At 34.0% G+C, this 20,841-nt stretch overlaps 1 protein-coding gene across 1 annotated transcript in view; it reads left to right on the top strand.

The window, feature by feature from the left end:
* Nucleotides 1-20,841, top strand: part of LOC108719755 (CUB and sushi domain-containing protein 3-like) — a 489,518-nt gene that overhangs the window by 177,457 nt on the left and 291,220 nt on the right. The window contains exons 9-12 of the mRNA XM_041567998.1: nt 29-132; nt 1,296-1,408; nt 6,939-7,121; nt 7,530-7,856. Of these exons, the coding sequence (XP_041423932.1) occupies nt 29-132; nt 1,296-1,408; nt 6,939-7,121; nt 7,530-7,856 (727 nt within the window). The remainder of the gene's footprint in view (nt 1-28; nt 133-1,295; nt 1,409-6,938; nt 7,122-7,529; nt 7,857-20,841) is intronic.

Genomic DNA, 20,841 nt, shown 5'->3' with positions numbered 1-20,841 from the left:
TTAATAATGTTATTTTATTATATTTTAGGTAATTCAAATAAATTTTGAAGAATTTGATCTTGAAATAGGATATGATACACTAACAATTGGTGATGGAGGAGAAGTTGGAGCTCCAAAAACAGTTTTGCAAGAGTATGTTTTTTACACTTAAAACCCATTCTGGTAATAAATGATAAATTACTACATGTTAAACATGATACACTTTATGAAGAAAGCTGAGTTGTGCTTGATATAGTTAATTTAACAGTGCATTTAAATAATATAATAATTGCTTTGAAAATAAATAACATAAATACTCCAACTTATTAAGAAGAGAATTTAAAAGGGAAACTGTCATTAAAAACCCGAGGGTTGTGGGTAGGAATTTCTGATGCAGGTATAGATGCATTTTCACAGTTTTTCAGGTTGTAGGTCAGGTTGTGAGTCTTAGTTATACAAAGTTTTACTCCTTTAAGCATTTTTAATAATTTTGTATACTTTATTTTTTTGCCCCATCCAATCTTGATGATTTCATTTTTGGTTTGCTACATCAGTTGTGGGTAGTGGATCAGGTAACGAGTAGCAGGTCTGAGTTTTTATAAAACTGGACCCTTACAAGATTCTAAATCAAGTTGATCTTCACTTGTACATGTACATGTAGGCATTGTGGTTGAGTCAGTTTGAAATAACTGGATTTGCTTCAGAAAAATAGCTATAGTTTATATAAACAAGCTGCTATGTAGCCATGTGGCAGCCATTCAAGTACAGAATACACAGAAGATAACAGATAAGTACTACTATAGTTTATATAAACAAGCTGCTGTGTAGCCATGGGGGCAGCCATTCAAGTACAAGATACAGTAGATAACAGATAAGTTCCATGGTATACTACAGAGCTTATCTGTTATTTGCTGTGTATCCTGCACCCATACTGCTTTTTCATCTTTGATTAGCTGCCCCCATGACTACACAGCAGCTTGTTTATATAAACTATAGTAGTGTTTGTGAAACAAACAAACCAGTTTTTCCAGTGCTGAGCACCAGTACATAATATTTTCATTACTTGAGGACACTTTCCTTTTTTGGTGTTACTGTTCCTTTCAATAAGATAAAAATGAATATTAAAAATTTCAGTTCATGATCGTTTCCCTTTAAGGATTCAATATATGTTACCAAATATTCAATGCAGAAGGAGTTTGGGTGTTTTTATGTTCATGGGTTAAGTTATTAGCCTGTAATTTAAACACCATTTGGGTCAACATGAACATTATAGTATGTATGACATCTTAAATCAAATTACTTTTTATTTACTTTAGGTTGACTGGAAGTTTTGTACCAGATTTAATTGTTAGCATGAGTAACCAAATGTGGTTACATCTCCAGACAGATGAAAGCATTGGATCCATTGGCTTTAAAGTTAACTACAAAGGTAAGACCATTATATTTTAGAAGCTTGTAACACTATATTTTAGCAGACAGTTGCACCATTATTTTTTCTTTGTTGTGATTAAATGAAGCATCATTTATATATGCGTGTTTTATGTTCTTTCCATGCTTTGATATTGCTTTAAGTGCACATACTCGCTCCATCCTCACATTATTTAAAAATTTGACTTGGCCAGAATGTCTTACATGGTCACATTATGTAAATTAAAGAATGCACATAAATGAATCGCATCTAAAATATCTGTTTAATGAACTTAAAGGGCATGTAAAGGCAAAAAAATAAAATCCCATTTTTACTTTCTTTAATGAAAAAGAACCCTATCTCCAATATACTTTAATTAATGTGTACCATCTTTATAAGAAACCTGACTGTATGCAGTGAAATTCTCCCTTCATTTACTGCTGTGGATAGGAATTGTCAGACGGTCCCTAACTGCTGAGCAGGGAAACAATCATACTTATGAACAGCAGGGGGAGCCCCTGCCTTACTTCTAAAATAGAATAAGGCAAGAAATGCTGAATTTTGTATACAAAATATAAACATGAACTTACTGTACCACAAGCCTAATCAAACAAATACTTTATGCTTTCAAAGTTGGCTACAGGGGGTCACCATCATGTAACTTTGTTAAACATCTTTGCAAGACTAAGACTGTGCACATGCTCAGTGTGGTCTGGGCTGCTTAGGGATCGTCATAGACAAAGCTGCTTGAGTTCTGCATGGCTGGGAAGTAAGGCGGGGCTCCCCCTGCTGTACATAAGTATGATGTTTCCCTGCTCAGCAGTTAGGGACCATCTGACAATTCCTATCCACAGCAGTAAATGAAGGGAGAATTTCACTGCATACAGTCAGGTTTCTTATATAAACGGTACACATTTTTTAATTAAAGTATATTGGAGATGGGGTTCTTTTTCATTAAGAAAGTAAAAATGGGATTTTATTTTTTTGCCTTTACATGCCCATTAACAGTGCATAAAAGAACGATCTGACTGTCACAGACTATGTCTTATGGGTGTTCCCTAGTCTAGTGTCAAACATCTTTTCTGTTATTAGAAGAATAAAGAAGGTTTTCATTATGTAGATAGAACATCTGGATTCTTTAAGTACAAATTTAACGGGCAAATTGCATTTCCAACAATAATACCTAATCTCTTATGATTAATTAAGTATGCTTGCAAATAATAAATCTATTGTTAATTATCAAGCAGTATCAATGCTTTCATACATGGGTGGTTACATCATTTTATTGGTGCTCTTTGGATAATAAGCACTACTATGCTGAAGATGAATACAAAGCAAAATGTTATTTGAGAGGGTATAAATTAAATACAGTCCCTAGAGGGATGTGTGTCCTTAACATAAGTAAATGTACTCGCAACACATATGTGTTAAAAACATTTCGCACTTGCAAATTAAGTTGTACTTTAGTTGGTACTTTTAGTGCAATGAAATCCAAAAATGTTTGCAAAAATGCAATGTAACATAAATGGACTACATGCGGATCAGTTATTTATAAAAGCTACATTATTCTTGTTTTACATAGTTTCACTCTTGTATTAAAGGGACAACCCAGCTTATTTCTCCACACTAGGCAAAATTGCAATAATAGAAATCAATCAGTTATTTATTTGTTCAAATTTGTAAAAATAAATTAGCCACATTTTTTGTGGCAAGCTTTTTCTGGTGAAACATTGCTCATCTTTTTAACATGTCAGTGCAAGTGCAAAAAAGCTGAAAGGGTTCAGGAACTCACACATTTGTTCTGCACACAAAAGACCCAGCCACAGATGAGTATAATAAATCTGCCACTTGTGATGAGCAGGGGGCTATTCCTTGCCATTAAAATTTAAGATTTTTACTACAATTCCAGTTTTTGTGCACGCAAACTCACTAACTTGAATTATGGTTTCCGAAACTCTAATGTTAAAGATTTATAAATTGCAAAAAACTTGTATATAATAATCTGAGAAGTCATGTAGAAATCAATGGGGGTTCTTCTTGCAAAACTGAAGGGATTTTTACAATTCCAATTTTTGAAGATTTGTGGAAAAAATTCAATTGTTAGTAAATGGGCCCCACAGAGTTTGTAGAAAAGAGAATTGCACCAATGGTGTCTACATTTAAACACAACATACTCAATTACAACATAGCTAGACACATTACATTAATAGTAGCCCTAACTTGCTAACTTACCTATCTCAAGGCTGGCCCTATTCTAAAGTTGCTATATTAATATTTTTTAAGCTGTGGAGAAAGGTCGCTATATTTTAGATAATGTTTACAGAATCATTAATCTAAACCTTTTGGGTGCACCAAATTTATTTTTTAATCCATTTACACTGACACTATTGTAATAAAGAGGGTTTAAAATTTTAGATGCATTGTGCACTGGAAAAGTATCATAATCAGCAAATATATTGGTCTCAATTTATAATCTGTACTGATTTAAAATTTGTAATATCATTCCTGTGATCCTAGATTCTCAATGTAATCTTTCATAAAGAATGTCATACATAAACTTGTCCAAACTAGGGACTGATTTATAAAGACTTGGTAAACGTTACTGGGCAACAATAGTGAATGTTATATTTTTATAAATCTTATTAATATATAGGCCATATTAAGTTGGGTTAGGTAACAGAAGATTTTAGGGGGTCATTTACTAAAATCTAAATATTTGTCATTATTTTATTAAAACCAATTCAACCAAACTCCCATTCACATTTTTCCTTATTTATCAATAAATTAACTAGGAAAAATCTGGTGTGGGAAAAGACTCATGAAAAAAATCTGAATTGTGCAATTTTTTTTTTTGATTTGATGCCTGAAAAATCTGACTTTTTCAGATTATCACCCAAAGACCATGCTTTTCCTCCTTTAAAACTCTGACCAGCAAAAACAGACTTTAGTAAATATTCCCCTTAATAACTTGTGCGAGGTGCAGCACTCAGTAATTGCCCAAGATGCTAGCACTTGGTACATGACAACGGGAGCAATTTTGTGGCCAATAATGCTCTTGCACTTGTGTCATGGCTATAAGTTAAATTACCCTTTTGGCAGTTCACATTTTGGTTTGATAGAATTCGAGTAAATGTTAGCAAAAAAAAGTGTTAGTAAGTTTTTGTACCTTTTAGTACATGTCGTTTTTTCCTATTTTTTCCAATTTTTCACCTACAACTTGCTTTTAAAAAATACAAATATTTCCATCGAAAAACCTATCAAGATATTTCATTTTTGCATAACAACACAATTGAAAGATTTTATAAATCTGCTTCTAAGGAGTCTACTGAAATCATGTGCCAGTTTCTGAACTTATGAGTGATTTCTGCTGCAATGACCTCAGCTTGTTGTCAAGCACAATTTTTGGAAAAATAAAGGCTTGAGCAATCATAATTCTGCCTTTAAGTGTATCTTATTCCAAAGACATCTCAGATTAAAAATAAATTAAATTATATAGTAACGCAATAAAATACTAAACATTATTAACCATATACATATGGATATTAAATGTTTTTGGTAACTGTTGTATTATTTTGCTGTGCATTTTTAAAAGTAGCTGAAACACACCTAAAACATGTTTATGTTGAGTTGTGAGAAATTATGTTATTTGCTGAGAATATAGGACTTAAACTCATTAGATTTTAAATCGAAGTTAACAATCAGAATGGTCCCTGACCTGTCATGTCATCTAATGAGCTTTCTGGAAGCAATTACTGCTTTCCTGGGTCTCCATGTTTTTATTTCAATTTTCATTGTACACACAGTTTTTGCCAAATGTGATCTGCTGTATATATTAATATTTATATGATTTCCTTCAAGAGTTATTTTAACTAGCTACTGTATGTAGCTATGTACCTTTATTTCTCATTAATGTAAAGTATGCTTTGATACTTTTGTTGCAAACAGTTCTAATGTTCCTCTCTGGAACTAGCCAACAGCTTTTATAATTTTTATTGTTACAGTTCTAACAATCAAATGCTAAATGGTAATTGTATAGCTAGTCGGCTAAGGCAGCTTATAAAACTGTAAAAGTTAATTTAATTAAATCTCCCTTTTAAAAGTTTATGCATAAACTGCCATAATGAGTATCCTTGATTCTTACCTTTCTGTCATTTATTTATGTTTTTTGACTATATGAGGTAATTTGTGATGAGCAGAGGTCCAAAGGACTAATAAAGAAAGTGACACTTTTCACATTAAAAGGGTGATTTATCAGCTTTCAAATTATTTCTGCTATTAGAATTATTTGGTGCAACAAATTATTATTTTATGGTTTACAAGAGCTTGAATGTTTGATATTTATTAAGTGGAAACAAATATTATAAACTTGAATGGGAATCTTCTGCATCAAATAATTTGTGTGTTCATGTAGAAGCTTTTGGGAGTTATCCTAGCCAAAATGTATGCTATTTTTCTAGTTTTTCTTTCTTTTTCTTTTGAGTGTAGACCCATTGACAATGATTGGTAGAAAATTCAATAGATATAAATTTTTTTCCAAGGTCTCATTCTTTTCTAATAAATAAGCAAACATTTGAGTCAGTACATAAGTCAAAGGGTTGTTGCTGCATAGAAATGCAGGGCTTTAAAGAATAGGATGAGAAAATTGTACTTGATTACCTGAAGCCAGGAAAGAGACTTGGAAGCAGTGGAAGGGAGAAGCAGGAAAGTTTAGAAGCAGGTGAGATGATGTGAGCAGCAGCATTAAGGATGAATTCAATTGGGTTAAGATGGCATTTTGGAAAACCAACTCGTAAGAGTATGCAGTAGTTTATCCTGCATAAGATAAACACTTGCATCAATGTTTTAGCAATGTTTCAGGACAGAGGAAGGGACAATTTTTGCACATTCCTGAGAAATGTTATATCCTCATTATGACTGTTGTAACTTCCTCATAATTACAATTATTCTTAAACCTAGGGAATAAGAAATTTCACATACTGACATGAGAAACCAGCATCTTGACAACAGAGCAGTACAATAAGTTGATTATTTATCTGTCTGAAGTTATAAGTCTGAATTTATCTCATTATTTTTATTTAAAAAAGTCCGACCTACTCAGAATTGCCGATTGGACCTTATTTATCATCAAATGCTCACTAATATAGGTTCAGGCAAAAAAATCCAATAAAATCTAATTTTCCCATCAAAAGTCAGATTTCGCGCAAAAAAGTCAGATTTTCCTGCCAAAACCTGACTTTTGTCACCAACATCTGAAAAAATGAAAGTTTTGGCCAAATCTCAGTGCGACCATCATATTGAAATGGGAGCTTTGCCATTGACTTCCAGAGGACCCCGACAGCTTGGAGATGGTGTATTTTCAGATTCTGACATTTTTAAGCCTCAAGGTATAATACATTCTGAAAAAAATCAGAATTTTTCGTGATTTTTGTATTCAGAGTTTGATATATAACCCCCTTAATGTCATTTTCTATAACCCTTCTATGTATTTCCATAGTTAACAGTTTTGTTTACATTGCCAGTCAGTTGTTTTCTAGTGTTCTTTATTTTGCAGAAATTGAAAAAGAAAGTTGTGGTGATCCAGGATCTCCATTATACGGTATTAGAGAAGGAGATGGATTTTCTAATGGAGATGCTCTGAGATTTGAATGCCAGTTTGGATTTGAACTAATAGGCCAGAAATCAATTGTTTGTAAGGAAAACAACCAATGGTCAGCAAATATACCAATCTGCATATGTAAGTGAATGTTTTAGTAAGATAATATGTGTGGTTTCTTTGTGGACAAACTATATAAACAATGCATTGTTGAATGTTACACAACCAAATAGGTTATTGAAAATATTAGTATGCAGAACATTTTTTGTTAAGTTGAGAAAAATCTATATTTATTGCACTATTTAAAGGTTTTATGTTTTGTTTTTGTAATGAAATTGTTGAAAAGGGAAGTTATTAGAACAAAGAAAACCAATCAGAGCGAGTAGTTGTAATTTATGTTTGGAATCGGACCAGGGATTTATACTCACTTCAGTTGAAGAATACAATTGAAAAATAATAAGCTGCTTTCTATGTAAACTTCACCATAACCAATGAGAAATCTTTCTAAAAAAAATTATTTTCACTAATTTGTCTTTTTCTCATTTTCAGTTCCTTGTCTGTCAAATTTCACTGCTCCAATGGGAACTGTCCTTTCTCCTGACTACCCAGATGGGTATGGCAATAATTTAAACTGCATCTGGACAATAATATCAGATCCAGGCAGTAGGATTCATCTCTCCTTTAATGATTTTGATTTAGAAACACAGTTTGATTTTCTAGCTATTAAAGATGGTGATTCTTTGGACTCCCCAATATTGGGAACATTTACAGGAGCAGAGGTTCCATCTCACCTTACCAGCAACAATCACATAATAAGATTGGAATTTCAAGCAGATCATTCTATGTCTGGACGAGGATTTAACATCACATATAGCAGTAAGTGTGTCCTCTTTTTTTTTAACATATTTTAATTGACTTTAAAACTGCATTTTTCCAAATTCTACACCCCCATTCTCTAACAAAGGACAAGTTGTACTTCTTCCAAGGCTGTAGGTACTTTTTTCAAAGCAAGGCTGTGTAATTATGCAATTTAAAAATATAATGTTATTTGACAAGTTTGGACTGTAGCTTTTGGTTTTGACTTTTTCGATTTAAACACCACTTTAAGGTTGACCCTTTGATGTGGGTTCCTGCTAGTTCAAAAAAAGATTGCAGATATGTTAACATAGTTGTATTAACTATTTAGCCACAGTTACAACAAAATATAGACTGGCCAATAGGCCCCTGAATCCCATTGTATTTGACCTTTTATACACAACATACTGTAGAAGAGCAAATACGCATATTTCTCAAATATCTCCTTTTTTAAATCATACAACCTTTGATTATTAAAAGAAATACAGCACAGAGAATGTTCTATCACTCACAACAGTCCTTGTCCCTGTGCAGCTTACAATTAACTTCCTTGTTTCAGGCAAACACACACTAGGGTCAATTTATTTAACTGCAAATTATATACTTTAGTTTTCTGGGGAAAAATAGGAAACGTATACAGTTTGAAAACAAGTGGCATTTACAACCCCAAGAGGGTTATTTATCAAAGTCTGAATTTATCTCAATATTTTTTACGCTTATTTATTATTACATTTTCCCAAAAATGTGCTTTGCAGAAAAAAAAACAGTTTTTCACAGTTTTTTTCGTATTTTTCATCCAATTTTCATGAATTTTACTATTTTTTTTGGAATTTTCACCCGAAAACTCTGAAAACTTCGGGGTATTGTACGAAAGCCATCGCACATCAAAAAATCATTGGGACTTCTCCCATTGCCTTATATGCAACCTAGACAGGTCTGAGATGCCTGATTTTCAGATTCTGACTTTTCCATCCTCAGGGTTTAATAAATTACGAAAAATCTGTGATTTTTTAAAAGTCTGATTTTATAAAATAAAATCACAGATTTTTCATCATTTTTGCATTTGGAGTTTAGTAAATAACCCCCCAAGTGAAGTTGTAGTGGGACTGCTAATATGGCTGCAGTCAGTTGCATGACAAATCCCACAAATTAGAGATACATGCACCAATATGCCCTCCTAGCACTTCAGTACAGTTGTGCTCGGCATGTTCTTTCTGTCCTGCCTGTTCCACTTTCATGCAGTTGCAATATTGATGCAGGGGAACCCTGGAGCTACCACCAGTGTGGGATGCCAGGGGCCCACCAGAAAACCTTAGATCGAAGGCTCACTTTCCAAACTATTATTCCTACTCTCCCTACTTAGCCTCTTCATTTTTCTAGTCTCTACATACTATACTCTATTCTTCCGTTATTAAGCCTCTTAAAGAAATTTGTAATGACCAATAGGCCAAATGGTTAGAATCAAGAGGGCTCACTGACACCTGGGCCCAATGGGAGTTTTCCTGGTATCCCAGTGGGCCAGTGCAACATTGGCTACCAACACCTCCCACAGTGGCGCAAAAAAAGATTCATATTTGCTGAAAGCACCATAGGGCCCACTGAGTTAATGTAGATGAATGATGAGCAAGCGCATCTATTGTAGTTGGGGGATCCTGGAGCTTTCACCACCTCAAAGCAAGATTGTAAATCCAGGGTTCAGTATAGAGGTGAAGAGGTGAAGCAGAAATGTGCCTTAAAATCATGTGTAGATATAATTTTAACACTGAGCACTTAAAATGACACATCCAATTTCCAAAAGCTGTTAGTTCAATTACGTCTGATTCATCAAAACGTGCAATCACAGTTTTATGTATATTAAATTGAGAAAAAACACTGCATTGTGGATAAATAACATGGTGAATCGCATCCAAAACTGTACATGACACTTGTGTTCATAACTAAGGGGGTTATTTACTGAACTCCAAATGCAAAAAACACGAAAAAATGTGTGGGTTTTTTTTTTTTTTATAAAATCAGTCTTTTAAAAAATCACAAATTTTTCGGAATTTATTAAACCCCGAGGATGGAAAAGTCTGAATCTGAAAATCTGGCATCTCAGACCTGTCGAGGTTCCATAAAAGTCAATGGGAGACCAAATTTTCGGTAAAATGTAATAATAAATAAGCATAAAAACCTGAGCAGATTTGATCGGAGTTTGTAGCAGAAAATATTGAAATAAATTTGGACTTTTGATAAATAATCCCTTTAGTCTGGACCATATTATTTTGTATTTTGGTATTTTTTGCAGTTGTCTTCTTTTCGGAAAAGTCAAGATGAAAAAAGGCAAGTTATCATTATATAGTAATTAGTGGGAAACAAACAGAAATAAGGCACATAAGCATTGCAGGTGTGATAATTGCACCCAAGTTTGCAGCAAAGATTAGATTTCAGTAGTGCCCATTTTGTTGCATTTGTGTGATGGCTTACTTGTGGGTATGCCTCCCTGGAAAACAGAGGTGTATACCCCCAAAAACATGTTTATCGTTGGAATGGTAAGAGCATCGTGGTTTGTGCTGGGTCCCCTTATTCTGTATTAATGTCACCTATGTATTATCATGGAAAGTTACCATATTGTCACTACAACAAATAAACCATAAGTGAAATGTATTTCAATGACAGAGCGACTTTAGTGACTGAACAATCCTTTTGATGAGGCTATTATCTTCCTTGGAAGAATAAGTGATAATCTCGACCGCCAATGACCAAAAAGGAGCCTCAGTGGCTATTTCTTATCCCATACCAAGAATAAACACAGTCACACATACTTGGGAGAAAAAAGCCACAGCTTTATTTTTTAAACACAAATAGCTTTACACAATATGGCAACTGTTGCCAAAGGGAGCAACAGACATGAACATATAACTTGAAACAGGAGTCATAAGCCACCGGAGTTACACCCAAGCTTTGACAATAAATAAATAAAAGTCTTTAATACAGAAATACCAGAGGTAAACTAGTTCAAACCCATCTGTACTGCACATACTGTACCTGTTCACCTGCTAGCTAACAATAGCCAATCAGGACATGTCTTTAAGAAAATAGAGCCTTTGTGGCTAATTTGAAAAGTGATTGTCTTAACTTCTGCAAAACATTCATGTGGCAACCAAACTGTAGTGTGTTCCATTGTGGGACTTTCCTGTACTATAGACCAGACACTAATTACTTTAGCAACTTTCTCAAACAAAAGAGAATGGCATTCTTAAGGGTGGTGGCACACGTGGCTACTCAGGGAGATTAGTCGCCCAGCTACAAATCTCCTCTTCTTCGGGCAGTTAATCTCTCCAAAATGCCTTCCCGCTGCCTAGAATGTAAATCACTGGCAGATGGCACTTGGATCGCTTTAGTTTTCCGAAGTTGCCCGAAGTTTCCTTGTGAGGCATTCCTTTTAATACAGCTCTAATCTGCTAGGTATTAAATTGCTTGCATTATATTTAGGCTAGTAAAATCTAATTAGAATCTGGTCTGAATATATACTTCATCTTGTGATCATTTTGCAAATGTATATTTAGGAGTGCCAAAAACAATCAGTGCAACATTTGAGTTATTTTCATTTTTACCTTGAAGCAGATCTGTACTTTCCGGTTTTGATAAAGCTAAATGTACAATGTTTAAATGCCATCTGAAAGATAACATTCAAATTGCATGTCTGCTATTATTGCTGTTACTAAATGAGTAATTTTTTCTGCCAAGACCAGGTTCATGTAATTAATAACAATATACATTTTGAGTCTTTTCAAAGCAACACTAGTGGATAATGCTGTCACTAATAAGTTCTCAAAGTGTAATTGCATAGCATTACGATTAAATTGCCTGTGACATGTGTCATGTCAATTTGGTACATAAAACCGCTGTTTTGCCAGTGGGGTTTTCTTTTACAATGTTAAATGTTCTCATTTAACTGAAGTTCACCTAACATGCTTGACTTAAATCTATTCCCTATTTCTGTCTTTAAACTGTCTTCATTATTATATAAAGTACATCTTAATTATCATTTAATTTAAAAAAATAAATAAAAAACATTACAAAGCACCTAGAAAAAAATATATAAACAGCACCAATTAGTGCCAGAAGACCATTGGAATGGGAATGTGAATGTGGCAGACACAGATATGATGAAATCCTGGGAAGAAACATTGTACTTTGTGTAAAATGTAGTAAATTGTGCTGGTTTTATACTTACCTTTGTTAAGTAAGCCCCATTATGTTGGCCAGTAAAATCTAAATAACACAGAGTACATAAAATAAGTGTTTAAAAGTAGAGATTTTTTGTCATTTGTTTTACTTTCACAGGGAGCACTATCTTGTTTCTGGGTAATTTCTCTACCTAATTTCCACCTGCTAAAAAACGGCAGTTTAGTTATGTTTTATGATAGATAGTGATGGGAGAATTTGGGGCGTTTCAACGGAAAATTTGTGAATTTCCTGCAAAATTCGCAAAATGGCAAAAAATTATAGAAACGGCGTCTCGTTTTTGACGCTGGTGTCCATTTTTCATGCTGGCGCACATTGTGTGCAATGTGCGCCAGCGCAAATGCCTCACCGTCCGAAAAAAATGGATGCCGTCATCCAAAAAAAATGGACGCCGCAAATTCGCCCATCGCTAATGATAGAGCTTCTCCACAGACAAAGCACCAATAATCAGAGCAGGAGCCATCATCCTTTAGCTGGAATGGCCAGCATTTTATTGTTTACAGCCCTGTTACATGTAAAGGCCTTGAAAGAATTTAAAAGAGGAACAGAAGAGATCAGAAAGGTAAAAAATGCAGTTTCAAAGCACACGAGAAAACAGTTAAATATGAAACAAGCAACAACAAAAGAACAACATATAGTTAGACTTCATGTAATATAATCAGGATTAAAGCTGGCCATAGACGTGCAGATTTTAGCCTTGTATCTGATGAACGATTGGACATTGCAATCTTCCAACCTGCCACTAACCATTCAGATTAAATTATGTAATAAAAGAACAAATCAGTCCATGTTCTGGCCGTGACAGCAATCTTACAAAAGTTATGTATTATAGAAGTCAATAGGAGCTACACTGATCTTTTTGGACCACTTTTAATCAAATCAAACTTTATTTTCAATAATTTTTTCACTTGGAATTGTCCACAAAAGTTAAAAAAAAATTTTGAGGTTTTAGAGGTATTCACATTTTTAGCAGATCATTCAGCACTCTTTTTTGTTCACTTCTTTTATATTTGGATCTTCAAATAAATGTAATGACATTCAAGGTTTAAGACCAAAATCTCCAAAACCACTAAAGTAAACATTTAATAAATTAACCTCCATGTATCTAATACTTTAGGTGAGTATAGGTTTGTATAGAGCTATAAAGGTTCTATGGTAATGACTGTATATTCTTATATATATTGGGGAATGTTTTGAATTCCAGTTCACTGTGTTTTCAAATGTTCTGCACATTGACCCTCCTTCTGTTGCTCTGATCTTCTATTACCCACTTGAAAACCAGATTTAAATGGAAAACATTGCCATTGAATTTGTATTTTACTCATGAGTTTGTTGATTCCTTTATATTGCATTTTTATTTTTTCCCTACTAACATTATAAGAAGTTTGATGCATGTGAATGTTAAATGAAAAATGGCACTTGAGCTGAAGTTGTATAACTACAACCTCATATATTTTATTAGTGTAATAGTTGATTTAGGCTTGTTGCCCTAAAGCAAAACAGATAGAATAATGAAGATTAAATGAAAGAGAAAACAGCTGAACTACCCATATGAGTCACTACTAGCACAAGCTGCATTGACTTAAACCCAATGTGACAAATAGAAAGCTTTGCTTATTCCACTACAAATTGAGTTTGAAATGACAGAAGTTAAAAACTTTGCTCAAGGCATTTCAGGCTTTATTGGGGCTTTTCATTCACAGATGATTTGTAATACAGACTTGCACAGGAGAAGGCTACAATTTGGTTAAGCACATACGCTATACAATGAAAACTGAGGAAGAATGAAAAATTGTACTGTTTTCTAATTTCTTTCCTTCCTTCCTCTGAAAATACATAAGATTTTGGTAGGAAACATACATTTTCGGTCTGATATTTGTCAGCAGTAAAAATAGTAACTCTGATGCACTGAGTTACTTACCTTCGAAGTTGCGCCAGCGTTGGCTTCACCGCACTTCGCCAGGCGAAGTTTCGCCCGGGCACCACTAATTCACTAAAATCCGAAGTTGCGCTCAGGGAGGTGAAAGGTAGCCAAGTTGCACTAGCGTTAATTCATCAAGCAAAGCGAAGTTATGCTAGCGTTGCCTAATTTGCATATGGCGCCAAGTACAATGAACGTATATGTAGCAACAAATACATTACACTACACAAGCCTGGGAAAGCTTCATAAAATAAAATAGAGTTGTTATTTTGCCCTATACATGTGCCCACTGTATAGTTTAGGTGCCATATGTTAGGAAATGTAGGGGGGAAGGAGGGTACCCCCCCACAAAAATTACGATCTTCTTCAGCCTATCACCCTCAGAAAAGTAAAAGACGCCAGCGTTTTTTGGGACTTAGAAACAATTTCAACTTTTTTTGAAGCAAGCCCTATCTACTCTATTGCACTTCGCCCAGTCTGAGGTGGCGAAGGCAAGTCTGGCGAAAGAGGTACCGTTCAGTAAAATGCGCAAGTTACATCCCTTTACCATAGCGTAACTTCATCTGGCGTAAGGGTGCCAAGTAGCGCTAGAGTAGGTGCACTTCGCTAACTGAATTTACGCCAGCACCCACTAAATCAGCGAAGTAACGAAATTATGTCACGATGGCGAATTTTCTTCAGTCATTGAAGTAATGCATTTTTGTACCTTTCCTCACAGTTTATAATTTGTTGTTAGCTAGGTATTGGGTTCAAAGAGTAAGTGGTTTCTTTAGTTCCTGGCTAGTTCTAGAGAAGTAGGCTGCACAGGGGCATTGTAGGTTGCAGAGTGAATTGTTTTTATCCTACTAATAAAGTATGAGGCTGATTTATAATAGATCCAAACTGTAAGATACCAGAAATATTTTTTAATGTAGCAGAGCCTTTTTTTAAGAAGTCAGCCTTGTGTTCTCTATGGTCACATAACCAATTTCCATTGTTTGGGAAATAAAGTGTTAATTCTTAGACTGTTTTTAATGACTGTTGTTGATTTATGCAAATCAAAACCCCCTAGTATGGGATTGAAATGCATTTGGGTTTCATTTTGCTTATGATCCTTAAGTGATAAAATTACTTATTGTGCAATGTTTTTTTAGTTCCGCATGAATTCAGCACTTGGTAATTTGGTAGCAATTTATTCATGAGGGGCAAGCAGAGGAATGCACATAGGCATCCCTATCTTGTATGTTAACTAACAAGTTGGGAATTTAGGGAGTGCCAGTCAGCCATATGGAAGCCTATGGCCTTCTATTATGCTCAACCTTTTGGGGCCAATTTACTAGTATTTACTAGTCACTTTACTAGTCAATGGAAGCTGCACTGATCATATTGGGCCTTTTTTTAATAGGCTTTCAGAATTTCACTAGTAATTGTCTAAAAAAAAGTATAATGTTACAGGTTTCAGAGGTTATGTTTAGCTGAACATTTGTACTTTTTAAATTCAGATCTTTTAAAGGAGAAGGAAAGGTTAAAACTGAGTAAGCCTTATCAGAAAGGTCCATCTAAATATACCAGTAAACCCCCAAAGTAATGCTGCTCTGAGTCCCCTGTCAAAAGAAACACAGCATTTCTTTCCTTCTATTGTGTACACATGGGCTTCTGTATCAGACTTCCTGCCTTCAGCTTAAACCTCATTGCCCTGGGCAAGAGCACGCTCAGTTTGCTCCTCTTCCCCCTCCCCCTCCCTTCTCTACTGTAATCTGAGCCCAGAGCAGGGAGAGACTCAGGCAGGAAGTGATGTCACACCACATTAATACTGCAGCTCCTATCCTAAACAAACAGAGAGTTTCTAGAGCTTTTTACTCGGGTATGGTAAAACATTCTACAGAATAAATATAGCATTCTAGCTTGCACTATTGCAGCTAATCTATTGGCAATAAAATGCCTCCGTAGCTTTCCTTCTCCTTTAATAACTTTCATGGCATTTGTGGTTGTAGAGAAAATTAGTTTAATTGTGGTTTCTAAAAGGTATACACCAATAAAAAGAAAGATTTGAAAAATTGAAAATTGACCTTTAATATATGGGCCTCCAAATTTAGCTACATAAATACTAAATATGGGTATAAGAGGAGGGATGAACTTTTCCTTAACTGCTCAGCCACAATCCAAATTCTTTCCATTAAATATGGTTCATGATTTACAGTCTTCCCTATATCACACTTTGCAGATGTGATTGCCATGCCATTGGTAAGACCCTCTAATGCCAAATCAGTTGTATTCTTTATCAAATGTGGTAATATTGATTTAATAATGAATAGCACTATGTAAGATTTACCATACCATGCCATAAGAATTATTTTCCAGATCCCTTCAGCTAAAGAATTTATAGTGAAACAAATCACACATGCCATTTTGTGAATCAATATGAACTATGAACTTATCAGTTCAGTGATCGTTTGGGATTATATAGTGATTCTGAATGTATGATGATATATTCAAGCAGGAAAAATATGATAACCATAGCTAACCCTTGATGGAACAAGATGGCTAGGTACAATAAGCAGAATTTAAGAGATTTCAAGTGAGCAGATGCATTGTATTATGTTACAACCAAACTTATAGAAGGTCACTATTATACAGTACTTTTGTCAGCAAAGGCTAATCTTTTTTTAATGAATATCTTCTTATGTTTTTTTTTTTTTTTTGCTAAGCCACACTGTTACAATAATGAAAATAATAATGAAAATAATGCTCCCAAATATAACAGGTTTGGTTCCACTTTGAGGTGCTATAAATTGATGTAACATTTTATCGTCCTTTTCTTCTAAACATTAAGATATCTATGGGTCAGCCTTACAAGGGTTACATCTAATTAAATGCATTGTACATTTACTAAATTATTCGATTATATTTATTACTTGGGCTATCTTTAATTAGTGTAAGCAAGAGAATATATTAAAATGTGATTGAGTCTACACTTTGTCAGGTGTTATTTTCTCTTTAGCAATCATTAGGCTACATTATTTAAAGGATAGCGTTTGTTCCACTAATACTATCAAGTCTGATTTGCTATTCTTGCGTTTTTTTTCCTGCCAATACTGATGAGTAAATCTGTCCTATTTCGCTTCACCATAAAATTTGCGAAACTGCGCCAAAAAATAGTGAAACGACGAAATTTTGCAAAATGCTTTTAAGTCAATGGGTGTTTTTACGCACAACAATCTTTACACACGCGACAATTTTTCATGCTCCAAATGCATTAAAGTCAATGGGCATTTTTTTATGGCGATTTTTTTGTCCCAATGCATTAAAGTCAATGGGCGTTTTTTCTTATGGCGACTTTTTTTCTCCTAATACATTAAAGTCAATGGGCATTTTTTCTTATAGCAACTTTTTTTCTCCAAATGCATTAAAGTCAATGGGCATTTTTTTTAGTAATGACTTTTTTTCTCCAAATGCATTAAAGTCAATGGGCATTTTTTTTAATGATTACTTTTTTTCTCCATATTCATCAAAGTTAATGGGCATTTTTTCTTATGCACGTTTCAAATTTTCGCTACAGTTTTGTGAAAAAAAATTGCACATGGCGAATCTATGGTTGGTGAATTCATTCGCTCATCACTACCTACCAATGAAAAAGTGGGATTCTGGGACTGAGTCTATGTTATGCCATAGAATATAGTTCTAATGTTTAATAATGTATATGTAGCAAAATCATTCAGCTAGTGAAGTTCACTACAGTTAGATTAATAAATTAATTATATTTGCACACCAAAATACTTTTACACTTGTACAGTACACTGTAGCATATATAAAGAGATGAAAATTGTTGTGTAAAATAGTACCTGTACAGATATGGGCCCTTTTATCCAGGATGCTCAGGTTTGCCAGATATGGATCCCTGTATTTCAAGTATTAGGTATTAAGCAAGTGACATTTTTTCCTATACCTAAAGTTATCTAAAATATATTTATTATACAAAGAATATTATTTAAATATTATATTTCTGCTCATGTAATGGCTGCTCTAGAAAAAGATATATTAGGAAGTAGACTATAATATAAAGAGCGGGAGGGAGCAAAGGTGAAAGGTGGACATCAAGCACTTCTGCATATATTGAACATGTCTTATAGCCTGAAGCTAATCATTGATATTATTGCTTTGTATATTAGCAGTTGCCAACTCAAGTTTCAGCTTAATTCTTTCTGTCATGTTAAGTATTTTCTTTAACTAAACAGAAGGAAATATGCTAAAAATTACTAAACTGGGCGCAGAGAAAATGCTGGATTTAGAAAAAAATGTGATGCATGAAAGATTGCTTTCCTATGTGCCCATCTCCCCATTTCAACTTTGAAAAATGAGTGTATGAACTGAGTGCTGACACAGGGAGAAACTATGGCAGTAGATGAAGAGAAGGGGACATGAAGAGGGTTTACAGACAAAGGAAATGTAATGTAGGGATACTAATGTGAAATAATCCAACAATTTTGCTTAGGCTCCAGTTTTTTTTGCCCTGCTTTTCACTAAATGAAAATTACCTTTCACCTTAAGGATAATATACAACATGGTCTGTGACCACAATATTATCCATCACTACCCAAATATTAATCATTTTGATAGGTATCATAGCTAGACAAAATTTTGTGGCTTACTAAGGGCATGGATATCCATAAGGCCTGTCAAATACAAATCAATAGTCCCATAAAAATAATGATTTTTTTTTTGCGTATTTAAGGACAGTTAAATACGCAATGTGCTAAAAAGATATTCTCTCTAAATTATCAGCCCATCATAAATACTTATTTATCAAAATTCTATTTATCAAAATTCTAATTTGTGTACTGTTTCTGTATAATTTTACAGAAAATTGTGAAAAAAACAAATACCTCAAATTTGTAATCTGTTCATTGTTGAAAAATACACATTGAAATAATGTTTTAAATTTACCATAAACTGCTCCCATCAGCTTTTAGTTGCCAAAGTTTTACATTCAAGTTTTCTTATTTTTTTGGGCAGTAATAAATATAATGATAAATATATTAATAAATATTGTACATTCATGTTTTTGAAAGCATAATTTGAATTCAGGAGTTTTGGCCCCAAAAATTTAAATTGTGGAAACAATTTGAAAATTGATAAAACACCCCCTTAGAGTGTCATACAGTATGCATGTGTGTCTACTTAGAGCAGCCTTGAACTATTGGTAAGCATGATGTTCATTTTCATTACTCAGGTTTCATAAATGAAATTTATGTAGGTTGATACATGAACTGCAAATCTCTGATATTCTGCATTTGACAGCACAGAATGCACTCTCGGGTAAATTTGTTTGTACTCTATACTCAATGTCAAAGAGCAGCACCTGACAATACCAGCTCGAGTCCTAGGGATTGAGGGAGGAAAAAACATGGTGATTTTTGCTCTCCCTTCATTCATGTAATGTAGGTTGAGAAAACTGATCAAAACAGCTGTCAGGCAAGGTCGGTCAACAAACTCAGTAGCATCTAACACTGTTTCCATTATATCTGTTATCAAATTGGCCTCATTACTGGACCCAATCAAAGAAGGAAAATAGGCCTAGACACCATCATTAATGTTGCATATTGTTATCAGCTCTCCAAATCAACTGAAGAGTGTGATTGGGGATGTTTCTGATGGTAAAATAAAACCAGTTTAAGAGCAATGCAAAGTAATAATGCAATTAAAAGCAGTATGAGGAGAACAAATGCAGCTATTTTGTGTGGAGTTTGGATGTATTCACCCCAGAAACTTCCAATCCAAGGGTGAGAGACCAAGGGAATTCATATTATTTAACTTCACACATGTGATTCTTAATGCTTGAAGATTAGTGCAACAGTCTGAGTCAACTTATTTACAGACACTGCCTTCTTTGGCCAGGAGAAATTCAAGAGCCAATATATTCTGTAAGACTACCTTAGGAATCTTGGCCTGTTCTTTGTTTAATTTGCTGATTGCATCATTAACCTGTATTACCATATACCTATTTTTGGATTTTAACTAATACTGTGCACACATATTTACTTTACTTTGAAAAAAATATTTTAGTGTACACTATTTAACCATTAATGAATCATATATTATTGAAATAACACTTACAACATCAGCATTTGAATAAAGAACATCACAATGTAAATTGAATAAATAATTATGGATAGTCTATCAAACAGTGTATGATCTGTGTTACACAGAGCAATAACAATACGTATAGGGGTCCGTGAGTCATGAGTCTAAGATTTTTTGTGACATTTATGGTTAATAATAAATTCTTTATGTTTTATAGTAGTTTTCCCGTGTGAAAGTACCCGATAGATGCAAATCACGCTGTGCATCAGCTCTCAACCAGTTTTGCCACATCTTGTATATTTTTATTTTATTATGCATTTTTATGAATTAAGTCTTAATTTGATGATGGACACAATCAAATATAATAATGCAGTGAGTTCTATCACAGAGTAATACCCTGTCCGTAATAGAATGAACCACTCTTACATAGCTCATTGATTAAAATGAACCGTGAAATTTTTTACTTCCCTTGATTAGTTCATTCTAACGTAAAGGGTGCACACCACTATATACATTAGCAGAAATTGAAGCTGTCAATGACAATATAGTCATTTATGGTTAGTGATCTGATGAAAATGCAATAATGTTTTGAGAAGGAACACTCTAAATGACATCACATATAAAATTGGGTTTCAATCAATAATTCAATGCCTTTACTTGAATTCTGATTCAGAACAAAAAATTGCTGACTGAATGTTATAGATTGTATGGTCTTTTAAATACTAAATTAATTTACAGCCCCTTTAAATAGCAATTAGTGAAATGATTGTACCTTTGAAATATTTGGAATATGCC

This window comes from Xenopus laevis, chromosome 6S (assembly GCF_017654675.1).
Source record: "Xenopus laevis strain J_2021 chromosome 6S, Xenopus_laevis_v10.1, whole genome shotgun sequence".
Lineage (NCBI taxonomy): Eukaryota > Metazoa > Chordata > Amphibia > Anura > Pipidae > Xenopus > Xenopus laevis.
The sequence above is the reverse complement of the archived record's forward strand: the minus strand, read 5'-3'. Positions and strand labels throughout refer to the sequence as shown.